At 39.5% G+C, this 17442-nt stretch overlaps 1 protein-coding gene across 7 annotated transcripts in view; it reads left to right on the top strand.

Annotated features, from left to right (window-relative positions):
- Positions 1-17442, top strand: part of dst (dystonin) — a gene marked incomplete at its 5' end in the record, with an annotated part of 146716 nt that overhangs the window by 77009 nt on the left and 52265 nt on the right. For 5 of the 7 annotated variants that reach the window (XM_080781613.1, XM_080781614.1, XM_080781617.1 and 2 more), the window contains 11 exons: positions 787-933; positions 4518-4606; positions 6480-6588; positions 7205-12064; positions 12147-12293; positions 12597-12812; positions 12904-13050; positions 13981-14217; positions 15277-15429; positions 16000-16233; positions 16632-16904. In XM_080781613.1, coding sequence (XP_080637739.1) covers positions 787-933; positions 4518-4606; positions 6480-6588; positions 7205-12064; positions 12147-12293; positions 12597-12812; positions 12904-13050; positions 13981-14217; positions 15277-15429; positions 16000-16233; positions 16632-16904 — 6612 coding nt within the window. The remainder of the gene's footprint in view (positions 1-786; positions 934-4517; positions 4607-6479; positions 6589-7204; positions 12065-12146; positions 12294-12596; positions 12813-12903; positions 13051-13980; positions 14218-15276; positions 15430-15999; positions 16234-16631; positions 16905-17442) is intronic. The other 2 variants (XM_080781619.1, XM_080781618.1) reach the window with 1 other exon arrangement.

Here is a 17442-nt window from a genome sequence, read left to right as displayed (position 1 = left end):
AATCTCTTCCCTAAAGATGTTGCTCTCCGATGCCTTGAATTCCAACGGCTGACTGGAGGATTGATAAACCCTGAGACTCGAGACAAAATCTCGCCCGAGGAAGTTAGTCAGGGCAGTTTTGTTGATAAAGTTACTGCCTCGTTATTACTAAAAGATGAAACGTCCTACACCAAAAGCCTGACTTGTCCAAAGACCAAGCGAAGAATCTCATTCAAAGAAGCACTTGAAAGAAGCGTTTATGATTGCCACACTGGATTTAGGTTACTGGAAGCCACAAAGTCTCATGGTGTTGGATACCAGTATATTTGGACGTATCACCACCTATAAATATCTCCAATGCATTGAATAAGTAAAGGGCGTATTCATCGACAAAACATGTTTTAATCGTTTCTGATTACATTCTTTTCATGCAGTGAGCCATTGAGATTCATATAGGCTACAGTAATACAAAACACTGCAATATGTGTTCTGATAACAAAGGCATTATGTAAAGCAAAGTTTTGATGAAAAAAGTGGGTACTAAAAGAAAAATGAATGTTATTTTTATTTACTTTTTATTCACCTAATTATTTACTCCAAATAAGAAAGTTTTTCAATGTTTTGTTTGTTTTGTCTTCAATGTTTCTTTTACATTTTTTCTATGTTCTTCTATATCATCAAACCCAGAGTTCCAGCTTGAATTTGGTTACCGGTAATTCCTCAAGGGGTTCAACTTCAGTGCCCTGTGTTAAATATGCATAGAATAAGATAACATTCCTTTTGAAAATCCTTCTGTTCAAATTCTAGAGATCTGTTGATGAGGAGAAGAAAGAACATGGTGATAAAGTTAGCAAGCTGTTGCATTGGATGTCCAATGTGAAACAGAATCAGAACAATGATGGCAAAGGTCTCAAAGATGGTAACGCCAACACAGAAGCTTCTAATTATCCTCAGGTAAACACTGTGTGGCTGTGGCCTTTTGTTTGTTTCATGCTGTTTGACCAGAACAGAAGCCTGTACAATAATTTAATATGCCTAATATTCCGTAGAATATATTTTATAACAATATAATATTGCAACCTGTGTGTGTATATGATTTCTATTAAAACAAAACAAAGGAGTCATTATTGTGGAATCCCTTGGCTATGAATATTGGATTCATTTGGCCAGCTTGTCATATCATACATTAATTCATTAATGTTTTAATGATGTACTATGAATTCTAGCCACCCTACTCCAGTCCAATGTCCCAGTTGCACAAGCACACATCCATTGCAAAGTATGCTTATTACTCAAGTTGCATCAAGCACACCGTTGATTTGGTTTCAAATCTTTACAAGAAAACATTGTGTAGGCATACTATAAGCCGTTTTTGATAAAAGCCACCACTACATACTGTACTGTGGTTTTCAACCATTTTCATATCAAGGTCCATTATTTATTGGGCATTTGAACAACGGACCACCATTTGATGACATTTAGTCTCTCAGACCCAAAACTAAAGAATATTTATTTTGTTATCATTGAAACACAATTCCATGCAGTTGGCAAATGTTGATCAAAATAACAGTTCTTCATTCTCTAATTGTGTACACAAATTAAGTAATGCAGATACAATATTGTAACTCTTGAGAGCGTAAAATGAAATCAAATGGTCCCGTACGGGGCCTTTTACGCTCTCAAGAGTTAAAGATCTATAGGGGTCCAACTCTATCATTTAGCTAAGGACCACTGGTGGTCCCCGGACAACTGGTTGAAAACCACTGCTGCGTAGTAGATCATGAACTCTCTTTTCCACCTTATTTGCTCTCAAAACATTTATAGGGGTACCACATACAGTAGCAAATAAGTAAAGTCTGTGAATAATGTACATGCATAATTCATTTTAAGTGTTTGTAACAAAAGCACACCTTATTATTGTCAGATCTACATAAATAATACTTGTCAGAAATGGTTATATTATCATTTGTTACCAGTAGACAACTTGTGTGACCCCTGACAGTCATAGACATTGGTTTTATTAGGACATTTTTGCATTTTGTAAGATACTGTACGTGTACGGTATAATCTCTATAGAATCATAGGTGCAAAAACAGGTATTGATTTCTGAGATTGAGCTAATATGGTGATAATACATCTTCTAAATGTTCTTTATTTTATCAAATTAGGCAATTAAGTTCTAGAAAGGGTTTTCATGCTTTCTCAGTAGAAAATATATTTTTTAGAAAATTAATTGATGCTTTACATCAACATGGATAACTTTCTTCAGATATTGATACATATCATCACCTTGCTAAAAGAAATGGCCCATGTAATATTTTGAGGAAAATGATTTATTTATTTATTCAGCTCTTCATGACACTGGCCACCTCTGGTAACATCACCTACACCTACCGTATGTCCTTATTGAAAAGGATCATGCTGTTCCCTTCCCACCCCAGTAGTATAATGGCCTATCTCAAGATGAATAAATAATTTGGCCTAAATCAGGTTTACAATTGCCTGATTCGAAACACAAATAATCATTTGATCTCTTATGTTCTTTAACTGACAGACAGCAGTATTTGTATAGCATTAGCAATAGTCATATATTGCTATAAACCTTTTGGGTGAAATTATTAAGAAATGTAATTGTTTGTTTTGTTTCCATTTGTTCTGTTTTCAGAAAAATTACTTTTTAGCAAGGTGACGATATGGTAGATGTGCTGCAACAAAATAACATTTTGCTTCATTAAATGTGATATACGTAAATGATATTTCTTTGTTAAAGGGATAGTTCACAATTTATGAACTTAAGTTGTATGAAATACTTGCCATTAATATACAATAGTGGTTGCAACTATATTAATTGATTGCCAGAGTCCCGTGGTGGGAGTTCTGCTCTGGTTTTGGTGAATTAAGTAGTTCCAGTCATTTTGTGGGGGGCACTGAGGCCACGCATTAAAAGTAAATGAATCCACAAAACTATCGTAATTTGTATTGTTGACCTATTTGTAAAATATTAGCGCAACTTTTGTTCAACTTTGACCCGTCTATCACATCAGACTATTTTTGGGGCGTAGTGATATGGACACAAAAAACATAGTTCCGTGTGATAGAGGGGCCCCAGTGCCCCCCACAAAATGACCGGAACTACTTAATATTCACCAAAACCAGAGCAGAACTCCCTCCACGGGACTCAGGCAATCAATTAATACAGTTGCGACCACTATATTAATGGCAAGTATTTCATACAGCGTAAGTAAACAAATTTGGAACTATCCCTTTAAAATACAGTATGTCTTAAATAGATCATACTCTTGATAGTAATACTTTAATAAGACATACTGTAGCAGGGATGGTGCCGCAGATAAAAAACATTTTTTTTTTCTTTTTTTGGAACCAAGCCATCCAGGCTCCTGGTGAATCATGACCATAAAACATTTGATTCCATGTCAAAACAATATTTGACAACTGCCAAAAATAGGGTTATTTACTATTTAGTTAAATTAAATATATATATTTTTCTCATGTTATGGGGTCATGATTCACCATGAGCCTGATTGGCTTGGTTCCAGGTTTAAAATATTTCAGTCAGATAACTCACGAATAGATTGAACAAATATTTATTACGCTACATTTTGTCCCTGCTCGGAGCAATTATACAGCCATCATTAAACAATTTCTATAAATATTTCCTCACATCTCTATGGTAAAAATTAATAAGCGTTACGTTCGTAACCTATAGTTTCTGGCGCCACAAAATGGCCACCACTGCTATGCTACCTACCCTATATAGTGCTTGTCCAGTAACATGGGGCTCCCGGCATCTCCAAATCTTTAGTAAACAGAAAATAAGTTTTCAGGACGGGGTATCCAATCTGATCTGGTAGTGCACAAATGTATGTGTCCTAGACAGCTATGATATGCAATGCATGACAACACTAGCGTCCCTGCACCTTCTGATGCACCATCACAAAACACGGTGTGAGCTTATACAGTAGATCAGCTATTTATGCCAAAGTGATTTGGTGTAAAGAGTATAATTATATAGTGCTTGTAGTAGTTCATGAAAATCATTTCACAATTGTCTTTATCCCATTTTATCGCCATTAGAAAATAAAACTATGGTGTTCATGTGGAAGAGGTTTTGAGAGTGACCACCAGTTAACCAGGAGCTGGAGCTTAACAAATGTTCACATGGCACAATAATTTAACATCCCAGAGAAGATGAATGAGTACTTTCTTTTACTAATCCCTGAAATGGTCCCGATTACCTTATTTTTGTTTACAAATCCCTGAATTGAGCCTTATTAGCTTACGTTTGGTCAGAAATCCTTGAAATGATCCTGATTATCTTGCGTTTGGTCACAAACAATTACAGTTAATCTGATGAATGAATTGTAATAATTGTAGTTAATTATCGGCTTGCTTTTTAAAATGTCGTTCAGGTTATTAATCACATATAGACTTTGTAGAGAGTTTGATATTACAAAGGTACTGACGATATAAGATGTCTGTCTATATTGCAACATTAACTTTACTTATTGATATTCTAGGTTTCAATGGAGGAGGTGGTCACTAAGAAGGAACAAATTGCAGAAGCACTGAGGACCACACAGATGATGCTGACTAAACACAGTGACAAGTGAGTCAAGTCATCATTTTTAAAGGAGCACTGTTGATGGGCATTTCAGTTCATTTGTTGATGGTTATTATAGTCTGATTTGTGTAGATCAGAGGTCTGCAATGTTTTCCAGGCAAAGGACCCCTTAGCTGAGAAATCAATGAAGCAGGGACCCCCATTACATATTGTATAAAACAGTAAACTAGATCTTTCACTCTGTACTGTTCTTTTTACCCTCCACAACAAAATCTGCTTTTTTCGGCTTAGACATTTAATGTCTAAGCCGAAAAAAGCAGATTTACAAGCACACAACACTTGCGAGCCGTTGTGTGCTTGTAGATCTGCTATTTTGGACTGTAGGGTTCATATGGTTAATGTAAACCAGTTACTCACCTGTAGTAACTGTCAGGATCGCCTAGGGATTCCGATCCCCTGTTTAAGACCCCTGGTGTAGATTATTTAGTTGAACACAAGGTGTGAAGGCTGTAAGCCTTTGTTTGCTACGGAGCTTTCTTTTTTTTAATCAAAAAATAAACCAAATTCCATTGGTAATCAGCAGGCATCCCTGTAACACTACACTATATTTCCCTAATCTATGACTGTTTCTTGAGGACTATTTTGGATTGGCACTCAGTCTCCACATAAGGGCTGTATTTTGCGTGTCTTAAGTACCAGGTCTTCCTAACTTGAGTAATCTAAAGACCTGGAGGCGTGATCAATGCTATTTGGCTATTCTGAGTGGCCAAAGAGCATTGACCACGCCTCCAGGTCTTTAGTTTACTCAAGTTAGGGAATAAGACCTGATACTTAAGACACGCAAAATACAGCCCATACAGTTTCCATGCAAAGAAAACAAACAGTGGAGAGTATTGTATAGCACTACCAAATGCACTAAATTATTCTACAAACACCAATTATGAATCTGTCTCGGGGACCCTGACGAAGGCTTTTACAGCTGAAACGCGTAGGTTGTTATTTTTAATGCTCTTTGCCATGCCGCTTAAATAAAGGCTTTTTTACTTGATATGACTGTAGCAGAGTGCCTTGGACCTCTTTTTGTTTTCTTATGAATCTGTCTTAATTCCTTTATTGCTCTCAATTACCATTGGAATAGTCATACTCCTTCTATCATACATTACTCTGTAAAAGCACAGCTTGTGAAGCCAGCGGCTGTTTTGATAATTAATAGTTTTGATAAATGATACGGTGTGCGTGCGTCAGTTGTTTTGAATGTATTCAATGAGACGCCACTACAGACACTGCCAGAGGAGTGCAGACAGCTGCTGCACCATCATTCTTTCCCCCCAGTAGACAGTTATCAGCTTCGGTCAATAAAACAATATTTACGATACAATACATATTTACTTTCCATCTATTTCCACTATTCTCTGTTCAACCATCGGCCATGCATGGCCGTTAGTTCTACTTCATAGTAAAAATCGCAATTTTGCCATAAACAAACGAACAAGGACATTGTCACGATCACCGAGAGTAGCAGCTATAAAAACAAAAAGTTAAGTTTCTAGTTTTCACATTTATTCATGTTAATGGGACCATACATACAGTATCATATTAGAAAAAAGTTAATCTAAGTAAGAAACAACTGTGTACTTGAATCCCCAGTTCCAGTTTTACCCCACTAAACATTTTAACACAGCTTCAGCAGTGTTTTAGACTGCTCAATTGCATGGCTACTAATAGAATATTAGTGCTACAACAAATTCAAGATAATGTTGAGAGCAAACTTGTGAGACACTGAACACATTGGGAAGTGTCATGTACATTTCTCACGTCCTCGCAATACTGTAGAACAATTGGATATATATTGGAAAATTGATCGAAGTTGTTGCCGCTTAGACGTCTAAAATTGTCTGCTCTATCTCATTTATTGCAGGATGACAGAAGAAGAACGGCAGAAAGCCCAGGAGCAATTGAACGCACTGAATCAGGCCTACAGTGATCTCTCCCAGCATTGTGCAGATCAGATGCCGTCCGCAGAACAGGTTGGACACTGGGCTGGGCTCTACAACACAGAGTGGATTGTGTTTGTCACTTATAGTAGGAATGATGAAAGTGGCATATATCAGTTGCATGACTAACCTTGCTACCTGACTCTACCTCCACAGTGTGAACAGTTGTCTTGTGTGTCACTCTCAATTCATAACACTGAAACACGGGATTTTTGAACTACAGAAAAACATTGACCTTTTGACCAATACAGTTTAAAAGAGCCTGTGTATGCTGTAAACATGCTTGTCTATGTCATTGTCACCACCAAAACAAACCTTGCTGTTCACTCAGCCGGTATACCTACCATTATACAGTAGGTCGTATGAACATTCTTTATGTGATGTGTCTAACTTCGTCTTCGTCTTTTTTGCAAGAAGCTGTACATTTTGTTCACAGAAGCATGTCAGCTTTTAATGTACTGTACCTCGCTGTTAAAACCTTGACACGGCCATGCTCTTGCACACATGAACTGCTAACATACACATGCTTGTCTGATGGTGAGTATAAGTTTTGCCTTGCTTTTGAACACTGTTGAATTTGAATTTCACATTTTGTATTCACAGTTAAAACAATACTTTTAATGATGCATCAAATTATGATTTTCCTTAGGGTTTTGAAAGCAGTGGTGACATTGATGAGCTTGGAGATGGAGCCTTGTCTTCTGTCCAATGCAGCCTGATTGATCAGATGGCTGGAGACGTTCTACCTGAGACCCAGACTATAACCTCTTGCCTCGCTCAGTCCGAGCAGCTGCTCCCTCTGGGCTCGGATGATGCTCTCAACCAAGATGTTATCGATTATTCAACATTGATCCAGCTAAATGATGCAAGCAAGTGCATTCCAAGTCCACATTTCTCTTCTGTGCCTTTCTCACTTCTGGCAGCAGCTAGGGAAGCGGCCACCTCTGAACATTTGATCGTTAAGGTGATAGACATGGAACAGTTCAGTGATGAATTGAAAATGTCCTATACGGGGGATGAACTGACTTTGGAGAGAGCATTTCAGCTTGGCCTGATCCCCTGTTCTGTCTACATAAAGGTTCTTGAAAGTCAGGAGACCAAGATGGACTTGATTAACTCCAGTAGTCAGGGGAGTACATTTTGCAGCCTTGTGAACCTTCAGCGTGGAGAAAAGCTAATGGTGGATGAAGCTGTCCAGTGTGATTTGCTGAGCTGTAGCAGCACACTAATAGTGCTTGGAAAACAGAGGGAGTTCATTGGCCTGTTGTTGCCTCACTCTGGGGAAATCCTCAATGAATCAACCTCAGTGCATCATGAAGTCATCACCGAGAAATTTGCCAGCAAACTGTTCAGTAATCGACAGAAGATAGCAGCATTTTACCTACCTGACAACTCAGAGGTAGTTGATTTCACGTCTGCTATTCAGAAGGGTCTAATTGACAGTCATACCGTAGAGATATTGAAAACGATAGAATTCCCTGATGTGTTTCCTGATGTGGATCAGCTTAATTCAAAATTTTCCTCTTGGCTCACGGTTAGAGAACTTAAAATGTCTGGGTGTAATCATACCACAGATAGTCCAGGGGATATGAACAGCCCGTCACCCACTGAAGAGAGACAATTATTCATCTCCTACCTCATGATCAATAGTTACATAGATCCAAAGACAGGACAAAGACTGTTGATACTTGATAATCATGCGTCTAAAATGATACAACTTTTCATTGAAGATGCAGACACTTTAGACAACGGAGAGCAAAATGCTGCTTTAGTCATTTCAGATGGTATTATTTTAAAACAGCTTGAGTTTGAAGTTCACTTTGAAAGTGATGAAGACAATCTTGTTACGTTGCACATAAAAGAAGAAATGGATGAATTATTAAAAAATAAGCAATCACTCCCATCTCATGATTTGTTTCCCTTGGAGAATTATTCTGATGAAAAACTCTGTACCAATATCAGAGTGTTGAATCTCGACTACACTGAGTCTTTAGTTGATGTCAACTCAATTTGGAGCATCATACAGCCTGATTCTACAGCCAACTGTTTGGTTCAAAACAGCACAAGTAGCACAATCTCTGGTCGTTTTGAAAATGACAATTCAGCTGAGGAATCTTCTATGTTTAAGAGGATAGATTCCATTGAGACATCGTCAATGGTTGTTGGCTCTGTTTGGAACACCGTGCAGCCTGATTCTACAGACTATAAGATCACATGCAGCACAAACACTGCTGATCTTGAGCAGAATGTGATTACTGGAGACAACTTTGATGTTGAAGATACCCATCAGGAATCGTCAATATCGAAAATGATTGATTCTGTTGAGGAATATCTTTTTGTTGGTGTTGATTCTGTGAGTAACAACACACACAATGATAATACAGAGAATGGAGTGTCCTCTGATGAAAAACCCGATGCCAAGATCAGGGTGTTGAACCTTGATTATACCGAAGAGTCTTTGGTATATGTTGACTCAGCTTGCAAAATCATACACCCTGATTCTACCATCAACTCTTTGTTTCCAAATAGAACAAACTCTACTGATGAACAATATGCAAATGCTGGAAATGGCTTTGATATTGAAGAGGCCATTGTGGAATCTGCAATGACCATTGACTCTTTTACAAGCATCATACAACCTGATTCAACAATGAAAACATTGTCTCAAAATAACACAAGTAGCACGAACTTTACTGATCTCGAACAATGTCTAGTTGCTGGAAATGGCTTTGATGTTAATGATTGCATTGACAAATCTTCTATTGATGTTGACTCTGTAATGAAGCCCGATTTTACAGTGAAACAGTTTTCTCAAGATGGCACAAGCAGTGCAAACACTACAGACTTTAAAAAATTTGAAATAATTATGCTGGATATCGATGCTGGAGTGACTGCCAGTGAAGGTCTAAATACTGTTCTACCAAAGTGTTTCACTGTAAGCATAGCCAGTGACACAAACATTGATTTACTCCCCAATGCACATGACTCCGAAAGTCTGACACTGGCGATGAAGTGTTGCCAACAATCACCAACACGCATAACTCTTGACTCATTGTCCACTGACTCAAGGGAGACCGACAACAGGACCACGATGCCTCTCATGTCTGAGGAGGTGTGCGAGGGCGACGACGAGCGAGGCTACGCCATTAATCTTCTCAAAGAGCAGATGGAAGAAGGAGGCATTTTGGACGTCACTTCTGGGAAACGCTACGACCTGGAGGCGGCTCTCGAAAAGGGCCTCGTCGATGGAAAAACCGTGCTGGAGCTGCTTGCATTGCAGCTGAACAGAAATGGAGATGTTACAGGGGAAGAGGGCACGATGTCTATCCTCAGACAAACTGTATCGAGTGGATCTATATCCCCTTATGTTGCGCTGCATGTTATGGAGCAGCAGAACCTGCTAAGCGCTGTATATGACTCCACGTCTGGTTGTAACGTTAGCGTCAGTGAGGCTTTGCAGTCTGGATTAGTTAGTGATGAATTGGCCAATAGGATAATTCACTCGGAGCGTATTTGCGGAGACGTCATTTACCCCGAGGGCAGGGACACTCCATGCATCTCTGATGACCATAGCCTGGGATTCATAAAGGGAAACGAGGCGGAGAGTGTACTAGAGTGGCAGTGTGACAGGGTTGCTGTAGTAGTGCTTGATCTCGCTGATGTACACAGCGATGACAGACAAATGGAGCATGAGAGTGGAATTGAAGTTATAGGTTTTAGGCCAGGAGGAAATGCAGAAGACATGAGTAATTCTCTCCATACATTGCTTCCCTCGTGCATTAGTCATAGCCTTCCCCAAGCTCAAATGACCTCATCTATCTCACTGAATAAGGTTTCACAAGAATTTACTACCAGTCAAAATGACAGAACACATTTGCTAAGGGAAGATAGTGACACACAGGTGTTAACCAATAGTCTGTCAGATGTTATCCGTGGATCTAGAAATGTCGTCCAAAATGATTTTCATCCAACCTTATCAGATGTGACTGAAGGAGCCAATCGGATAGAGAGCCATACTGAAAGCGACTTGCCACTAGAAGAGGTTTTATTCAGAGCTGGATATCACAACCTAATGGGGAATCAGACAGTTAGCCCTGTTCAGAGTGACTCTGGCGTATCCTCGTCCTATAGTGATGTTATGTCTGAAGAAAATAGAGTAGAGAATGTGCTAAATGCCGCTGTGACCTCTTTAGTCAATGAGCCAGTGCAGAGATTAGATTACTCATCACCAAGGGATTTGTTTGAAAATGGCATCATCTCCGCGTCTGAATCTACTAGTGACGTTGTGGAAAGGATCACAGAATCTAGCAGTGCAATGACATTACCTCATCGAACAACGTTTCAACCAGAAGGGGATTTCAGTTTAGAAACTGAACCCACATCCCCTCAAAATCTTCAGCAGTTGAATCAGTGCTCTCAAATTCCTACTATTTCCAGTGAAGCCAATATTCAAACAGGCACAATCAACCATGGCAGCTATGATATCAAAGATGCAGAAAATGTAAATCCTGATTCCATTGGTGTTACTGAGCTAGTAGGGATTAATAACTGTCTGTCAGATTCAAACGATGATGCTGCACATGAGGTGGATTCACGCCATGTGAGCAGTAAGCTTTCCCCAGAGGGGCAACGTGTGGACATTTTCTCAGTTGGCAGTGGTCACGACCAGACTCCTGTCTTCACAGACATACAAACAATAGAGGCAAGTAATAGCAAACATGATGCAGTTGTTGGTAGAGACTCACCCTCAACAACAGACATGGATGCAGGGTATCCAGCAAACATAGCGAAAACAGACCATGGATTAGATATGTGTGCTTTAGTTGAGGAACCCCAGGAAGTGACTCATGTTCAATCAGATTTTCCCATTACATCTGACTCTGACACTTCATCTCCATCAATGATGTATAATGCTGCAAGGTCTGGCCTAGAACAACCGCCGAATATTTGCAAAGACGAGGCTAATGTTGATGAAATGCAATCCATAGAAACGCAACATGTCAAAGCTGTTGTAACTATGGTTCCCAACATTCCACTGTACTCGGAGAGAGACGGTTTTGACAAGAGCGACACAGCCCATGGACCCAGTAGCCCAGTTCCTCTCAAGACCCTTATTTCAGACCAAAAAGAAACGGAAAACCAAAATCGGACGAACCAGGAAGTGAATATCCACGAAGACCCACAGCAGTGTGACATTGAAAGCATTCAGTCCCAGCTGCTGCAAGTTCTCCGGAGCGTTTCATCAAGCCAAGACCCGTCAGTGCTCCAGAGTGTGATGGAGACCCTGAGCAGCGTTCTTGGGCAGGGTGGTCTTGGAGACAGACACCGTGCCCTGGAGAGCATCATGGAAGAGAGCTCTGACGAGGAGACAATGGAGGGGTCAACAGAAGATGAATCTGACGTCAAAATCAGCCATGAGCTGTGTGCTCAGACCACTTCAATCAGTCAGGAGCTGTCTGCTCAGACCAGTTCAGATGTCTGCCATGCTGGAGACGATTTGGACGATATGGTATTTTTATTTTTATTTTCATTTTCCTCATATCCTAAATAACATCCTTCCCACTTTTGTAATAGTTTTCTGTTTTCTACAGCCATACTCCATCCAGGAGTATTTAGAGTGCGTTGGGAGACTACAGGATCACGTGGACGTTTTAGATGATGTCAGAAGTGACCTTTTAACCCAGGGTCCCTTGAGCAACAACATGGACGTGTTGCAGAAACAGATGGAGGAATCCCAGGTCAGAGGAATAAATTATGGAACTCAATTTACAATTACAATTCATCCATTTAGCAAACACTCTTAATCCAGAGTAAGCAAGAACAACATAATTGTGACATATATCAGATGCATAGAAATAGTTATCAAGGATCACAAGTATCACATCACATCCGTCAAACATTAAATAACTGTACAATGAAACAATAAGTATACAGACTCGACAGAAATGTACTGTATATTACCACCGTAGCATTAACATTTACAAATTTGTACTGTATGCACTGGTACTTTTAACAGTTGTATTCTGCACTCTCTTTCCCAGGCACTGGAGTCTCACCTGTCTAGACTCGTTGGGGTTTTAACAACAGATCTGGAGAAAGCTGAACAGCTCTTAAACTCCGTTAATGAGCTTGTTCCCGCACAAATACACCATGATTTGGCCTCAGCATTTCTAGAATTGAAGCCGGCGTTTATTCACATTTGCCAAATGTCTAGAGAAAGGACACAGGCTTTGATGCAAGCGTTCGAAAATGGACAGGTCAGTGTTTATTGTCCATTGACATAATTAAGTTGTGGCCTCTTGTGAAGCGTCTGCGCAGAATGTTCAACTGTTTTCCCTGGGATTCTAGTTACAGCTGGTGTCTGCGTACCAAACATTTGTGACTGACCTTGATAAACTGGCATCTTACATCCATCACAACTCTGAGACACATGAGCTGGAACTGATGAACACGTACAATGTGGACACATTGAAGCATGTCCTTCAGCAGAACAAGGTATTTGTATTGTCTTAATCTACGTACAAATCGTTACTGTCGGGTAGAAACCTTGTTTGTCCGAAACCGTTACTTTCAGTTAATGGTTCAATTGAAAAAATAACCTGTGTTCGAATGGATCCAATGCAGTAATAATTTTGACATTTGTTTGTCATTTTATATAATTTATTTTAAGGTTTTTCCAACATATCAGAGAACAACGGACTCAGACTTAAGACAGTGTACACACAATTTGATGACATAATCATACACATAAGACACTTTTAAAAAGATCAAACAATGAAACAAAGAAGGAAAAAAATGTAAGTAAAGTGGTGGAAGCTCGAGAAATAGGGAACAGTGCGACACAGGCTAAAATCAGTCTGAACGCACAGATCGGATATGGTCAATTGCAAACGGTAATGTGAATGGTCGGGCCAAAAGATCGGATTTGAATCGGATTTGACTTGATGTGACTGCAGTCTAAATCGGTCTGCAGTGCCCTCTGTGTACAGTATGTGTGCGTAAGTGAGGGTGGGATGTCCCCACTCATTGTGAAAGGATCGATGCCCAACTGAATACACACACAACTGTAATTTTTACGTTCGGGTTCATAGCAATACCACTTGTTAATACTTTCATTGGTTAAATATTTATAAAAGCAATAGACAGAACTAACCACTTTCTAACCACTTTTTTTTAAGTGAAAATCGGCAAACGTCAAATCTCTTTGTGACATGTAAGCTTGTAGATCTGTTATTTTACTATTTTCACAAATACCCTACGAAGTAGGGCATTCATTTTCAAACAAACTACAAAAAAGTTTATATATGGAGATTCAAGGTTTCTGCCTGACAGCAACAAAATCCAAACCCACTGAACCTACAAAACATTTTACCACTTTCCGCAACTGAATTGATATCTGCTTGATGGCTGACCCTGTTCTTCCAGGACATGGAGAGGAGTCTACTGAAGGCAGCACGGCCCCAGTTAGAGGACATAGCATTTGAAATTCAGAACTTTATATCTGAGCACACCCAGTTCTTGAGTCCAGTTCAGAGCAGACACCTCCTCAAGTCTCTGAGCACCATCCAGCTGGCATTCAGACAGCAGACAGAGAGGCTGGCTGCCGAGCGAGACAACCTGGAACGACTGCTGGAGATCAGGGAGAGAGAGAGCCAGCAGCAGGTCTGCAATGTGGATGATGGTCTGAAAAGACCCTGAGGTTCTGTGATTAAAGAAAGAAACTGCACGGAAATCGGTTATGATTTTGAAGATTTGGAGTGATGAATATGTGTTCACAATGCGTGGTAGATTGTAGAAGCCATTATGTTGCATGCCATGCATGGCAGATGTAAAATAATGATTTGGTTAAATGTTTCGATTATGTGACCACTAATATACCTGTAGAATGTCTTTGACTTGCATTATTTGAATCAATTTGTATGCTATTAATTTATCACAACCTCAGATTTTAGAAAGATTCTTTTTACATATACTATTGGTTTTACTTGTTGCCAAGTGGGTAAACAGAAATTAGATTGTATAGGAAACCTTGCATGTGTTTTACCCCAGTATTTGCTGTCATTTGGTTGTCGTTCTGGTTTGAGTTACTTCTCTTTTGAGCAATCATACTTTAGACGTTAAATTGGTATCTGTGAATGTTTATGAGAATTGTCAGAATTGCTTGCTTACTGTATGTCCTTGATCACAGCTAGAGACTAACTTACAGTATGTGTGTTCTACAGGCCTCAAGACATCAATCAGCTAAATTAACAACGGACAAAATGCACCTGCTGTGTTGGAATGCTTTCGCCCACAACATTTACACTAACACATGTCAAATGAACCTTTATTAAGACCCTACCATGAACCCTGTGTGGTGAATGGCTAGCATGTTTACAGCATACTAAATCCACTGTGTTAGGTGTTTAAAGGCAAATCCATCCATTTGAGGACAGAATTCACGTTACTCCAATGAACATGAGAAATTAACACCTCCATTTTTGTTATGTGTTCATGTCCATTCGTGCTAGATATACAGTACTCATTTGCACAATTACATTGAATTAATCCTTCTGATTTAGTTGTGCAATTATGTGAATAACACGGCACACTGTACAGTATGTGAAACTGAATTCTGTTCTAGGATGGGAGTTTTGTTTCATCTGTATGTGTGAATGTTATTGTTAATGTCTCATTTAAGAGTTTTTGCACAAGATTAATTGCTATTTTTTCCTTGCACAGTGTGTGCTGGAGAAACACAAGGAGTTTTCCGACAAGCTGGGAGAGCTCTGTGAGGATCTTACCCTGACAGAGAACCGTCTCATTGGTCATCAGCAGCAGGGTGACAATACAGAAACCGTTAGAGACCTGCAGCAATATCAGCAAGAGCACCAGGTAGCTTGTACACTAACATTTGCTTTGATACTCGATGTACAGTACAATGCACCTTTTCAGTACACATCTACACATCTACGTAAATCCAGTGTATAGGTTTCCAAGTGATTTGTTCCATGACTGTAAGTGAAAAAAAGGCTGCACACTCATGGCCACGATGCAAGATAATTTCATTAAATGAATACCAACATTTCGACCTGGAAAGGTCTTCTTCATTCAGGATTATCCTGCATCATTCATGGCTATGACTGTGCAGCCTTTTCTTCACTTTTAGACTTATTTGTCAGAATTTTGGCAGAATTTTATTGAGAGGATAGCCCCTTGAGATGCAGCATCTCGTTTTAGAGGGGGTCCTATAGATACAACATTACCATTTCAGCAGCAGCACCTCATCAATACTGGTGTGCGCCCTTCTCCTTTTTGTTTGCCTTATTATTCCATGACTGTCTGTAACATTAACCCCTTGAACCTTAGCGTCCCTATTTTGGGCAAAACAGTGGTAAAAACAGCCTATTTTCGCCAAAGATAGATTAAGTGCTTAATCACACTTCGTGTCTGTCCGTTCTCAAGGCCCTACAGAAAGACGTGCTGACAAATGCCAGCGCTTTGAACGAGGTCATCACCAGCACGGCAAAGTTCCTGGAGGAGAACCGTGGAAAACTGATGCCAGAACAGACTGCTGTCATAGAGAGCAAGCTGGAGGAGGCCAAGACCAAAGCCAAGCTCATCAACCAACGAGCCGAGGAGTCCAGAAAAGACCTGGAGAAGGTTGTTACCACAGCTATCAAGCAGGAAAGTGAGAAGGTTAGTGGGCTGCATTACTCCATGACCATGAGTTAATCATTTTGGTTTCTTTAGTTACAACAGTAACATAAATCAACAAACAACTGAAATGTTATTAGAGGGTATGCGCTTGACATCATCATCATACCTAGAAGTTATGCAGGAACGCCTACTGACTGAGTAGCAAAAAAACAACTTTCTGGCCTTGACAGCCCATACATCCAAACAGATATCTGATTGCATTAAACAACGTTAAACGATGTTAAACTCACTTTGCCACTTTATGCACAGCCAAATATCAATGTAAATCGCACATAAAGGGTGTACAATTAGCATATATTTAGCTATTAAATACACTAGCATCTGTACAAGACATTAATCTTTGGTTTGGAACTATACTATGGTTTCTTTCTATTTAGGCTGCAGCTGTTGAACAGCTTGAAGAAAGTAAGAACAAAATTGAAGGTCTCCTGGGCTGGATATCCAACATTGGGAATCAACAAGAAGAAGACCTTGAGAAAAGCAAACACAATGAGAACGTTCCTCTGGAGACGTCAGCCAAGGGGCTGATAAGAGAGGACGACAACACCAATGGAAACACACTCCAGACCGTTGAGAATGACTCTGCGAGGCAGACGACTGGGAACAACACCTCATCTCTGGATCTTGACAAGCAGCATGACATGGTCAAGGTACAGTTTACTTTACACAATACAGTATAAACGTTTCTCACAGGGCTGTCTCAGAATAGTCATGAATGTTTATCCAATCCAATAGCCTACATTTATGGTATACTAGGGGCCCTATTTTTCCCCTTGTCCCTAAACTTTTTTTTCTTTTACTATTTTGAAAAACATTATTAATATTCCAAATAGTCATTTCAAAATGGTAAAAAAAGGCAAAGAAGTTTAGGGCCCTAGATGTCTTATTTCTGTTCTTCCGTGCTGCATACGACAAACAAAACATCTGCAACTAGTTTCCTGTATCAAAAGCAAATATGGAACAAAGAAAGCCACCGGATTTTGCAATTAATGCATTTCTCAATTAAATGATGAGCCCTACTTTAGCCCATTCAGACCCGAGGCCGATTATAAAAAATTCCTTCTAAAACCTAACCCAAGTTTTTTTTTTTTTTTTTTTTTTTTGATTTTTCAGTAAGCAGGTGGGTCACGTAGGGCATCACAGTACATATCGTAATTGTTACAAGTCATTTGTTACATTTCTTGTTAT

This window comes from Protomyctophum bolini (genome assembly GCF_963924005.1).
Source record: "Protomyctophum bolini genome assembly, chromosome: 14".
Taxonomy (NCBI): Eukaryota; Metazoa; Chordata; class Actinopteri; order Myctophiformes; family Myctophidae; genus Protomyctophum; species Protomyctophum bolini.
This window is presented reverse-complemented; position numbering and strand designations above follow the sequence as displayed.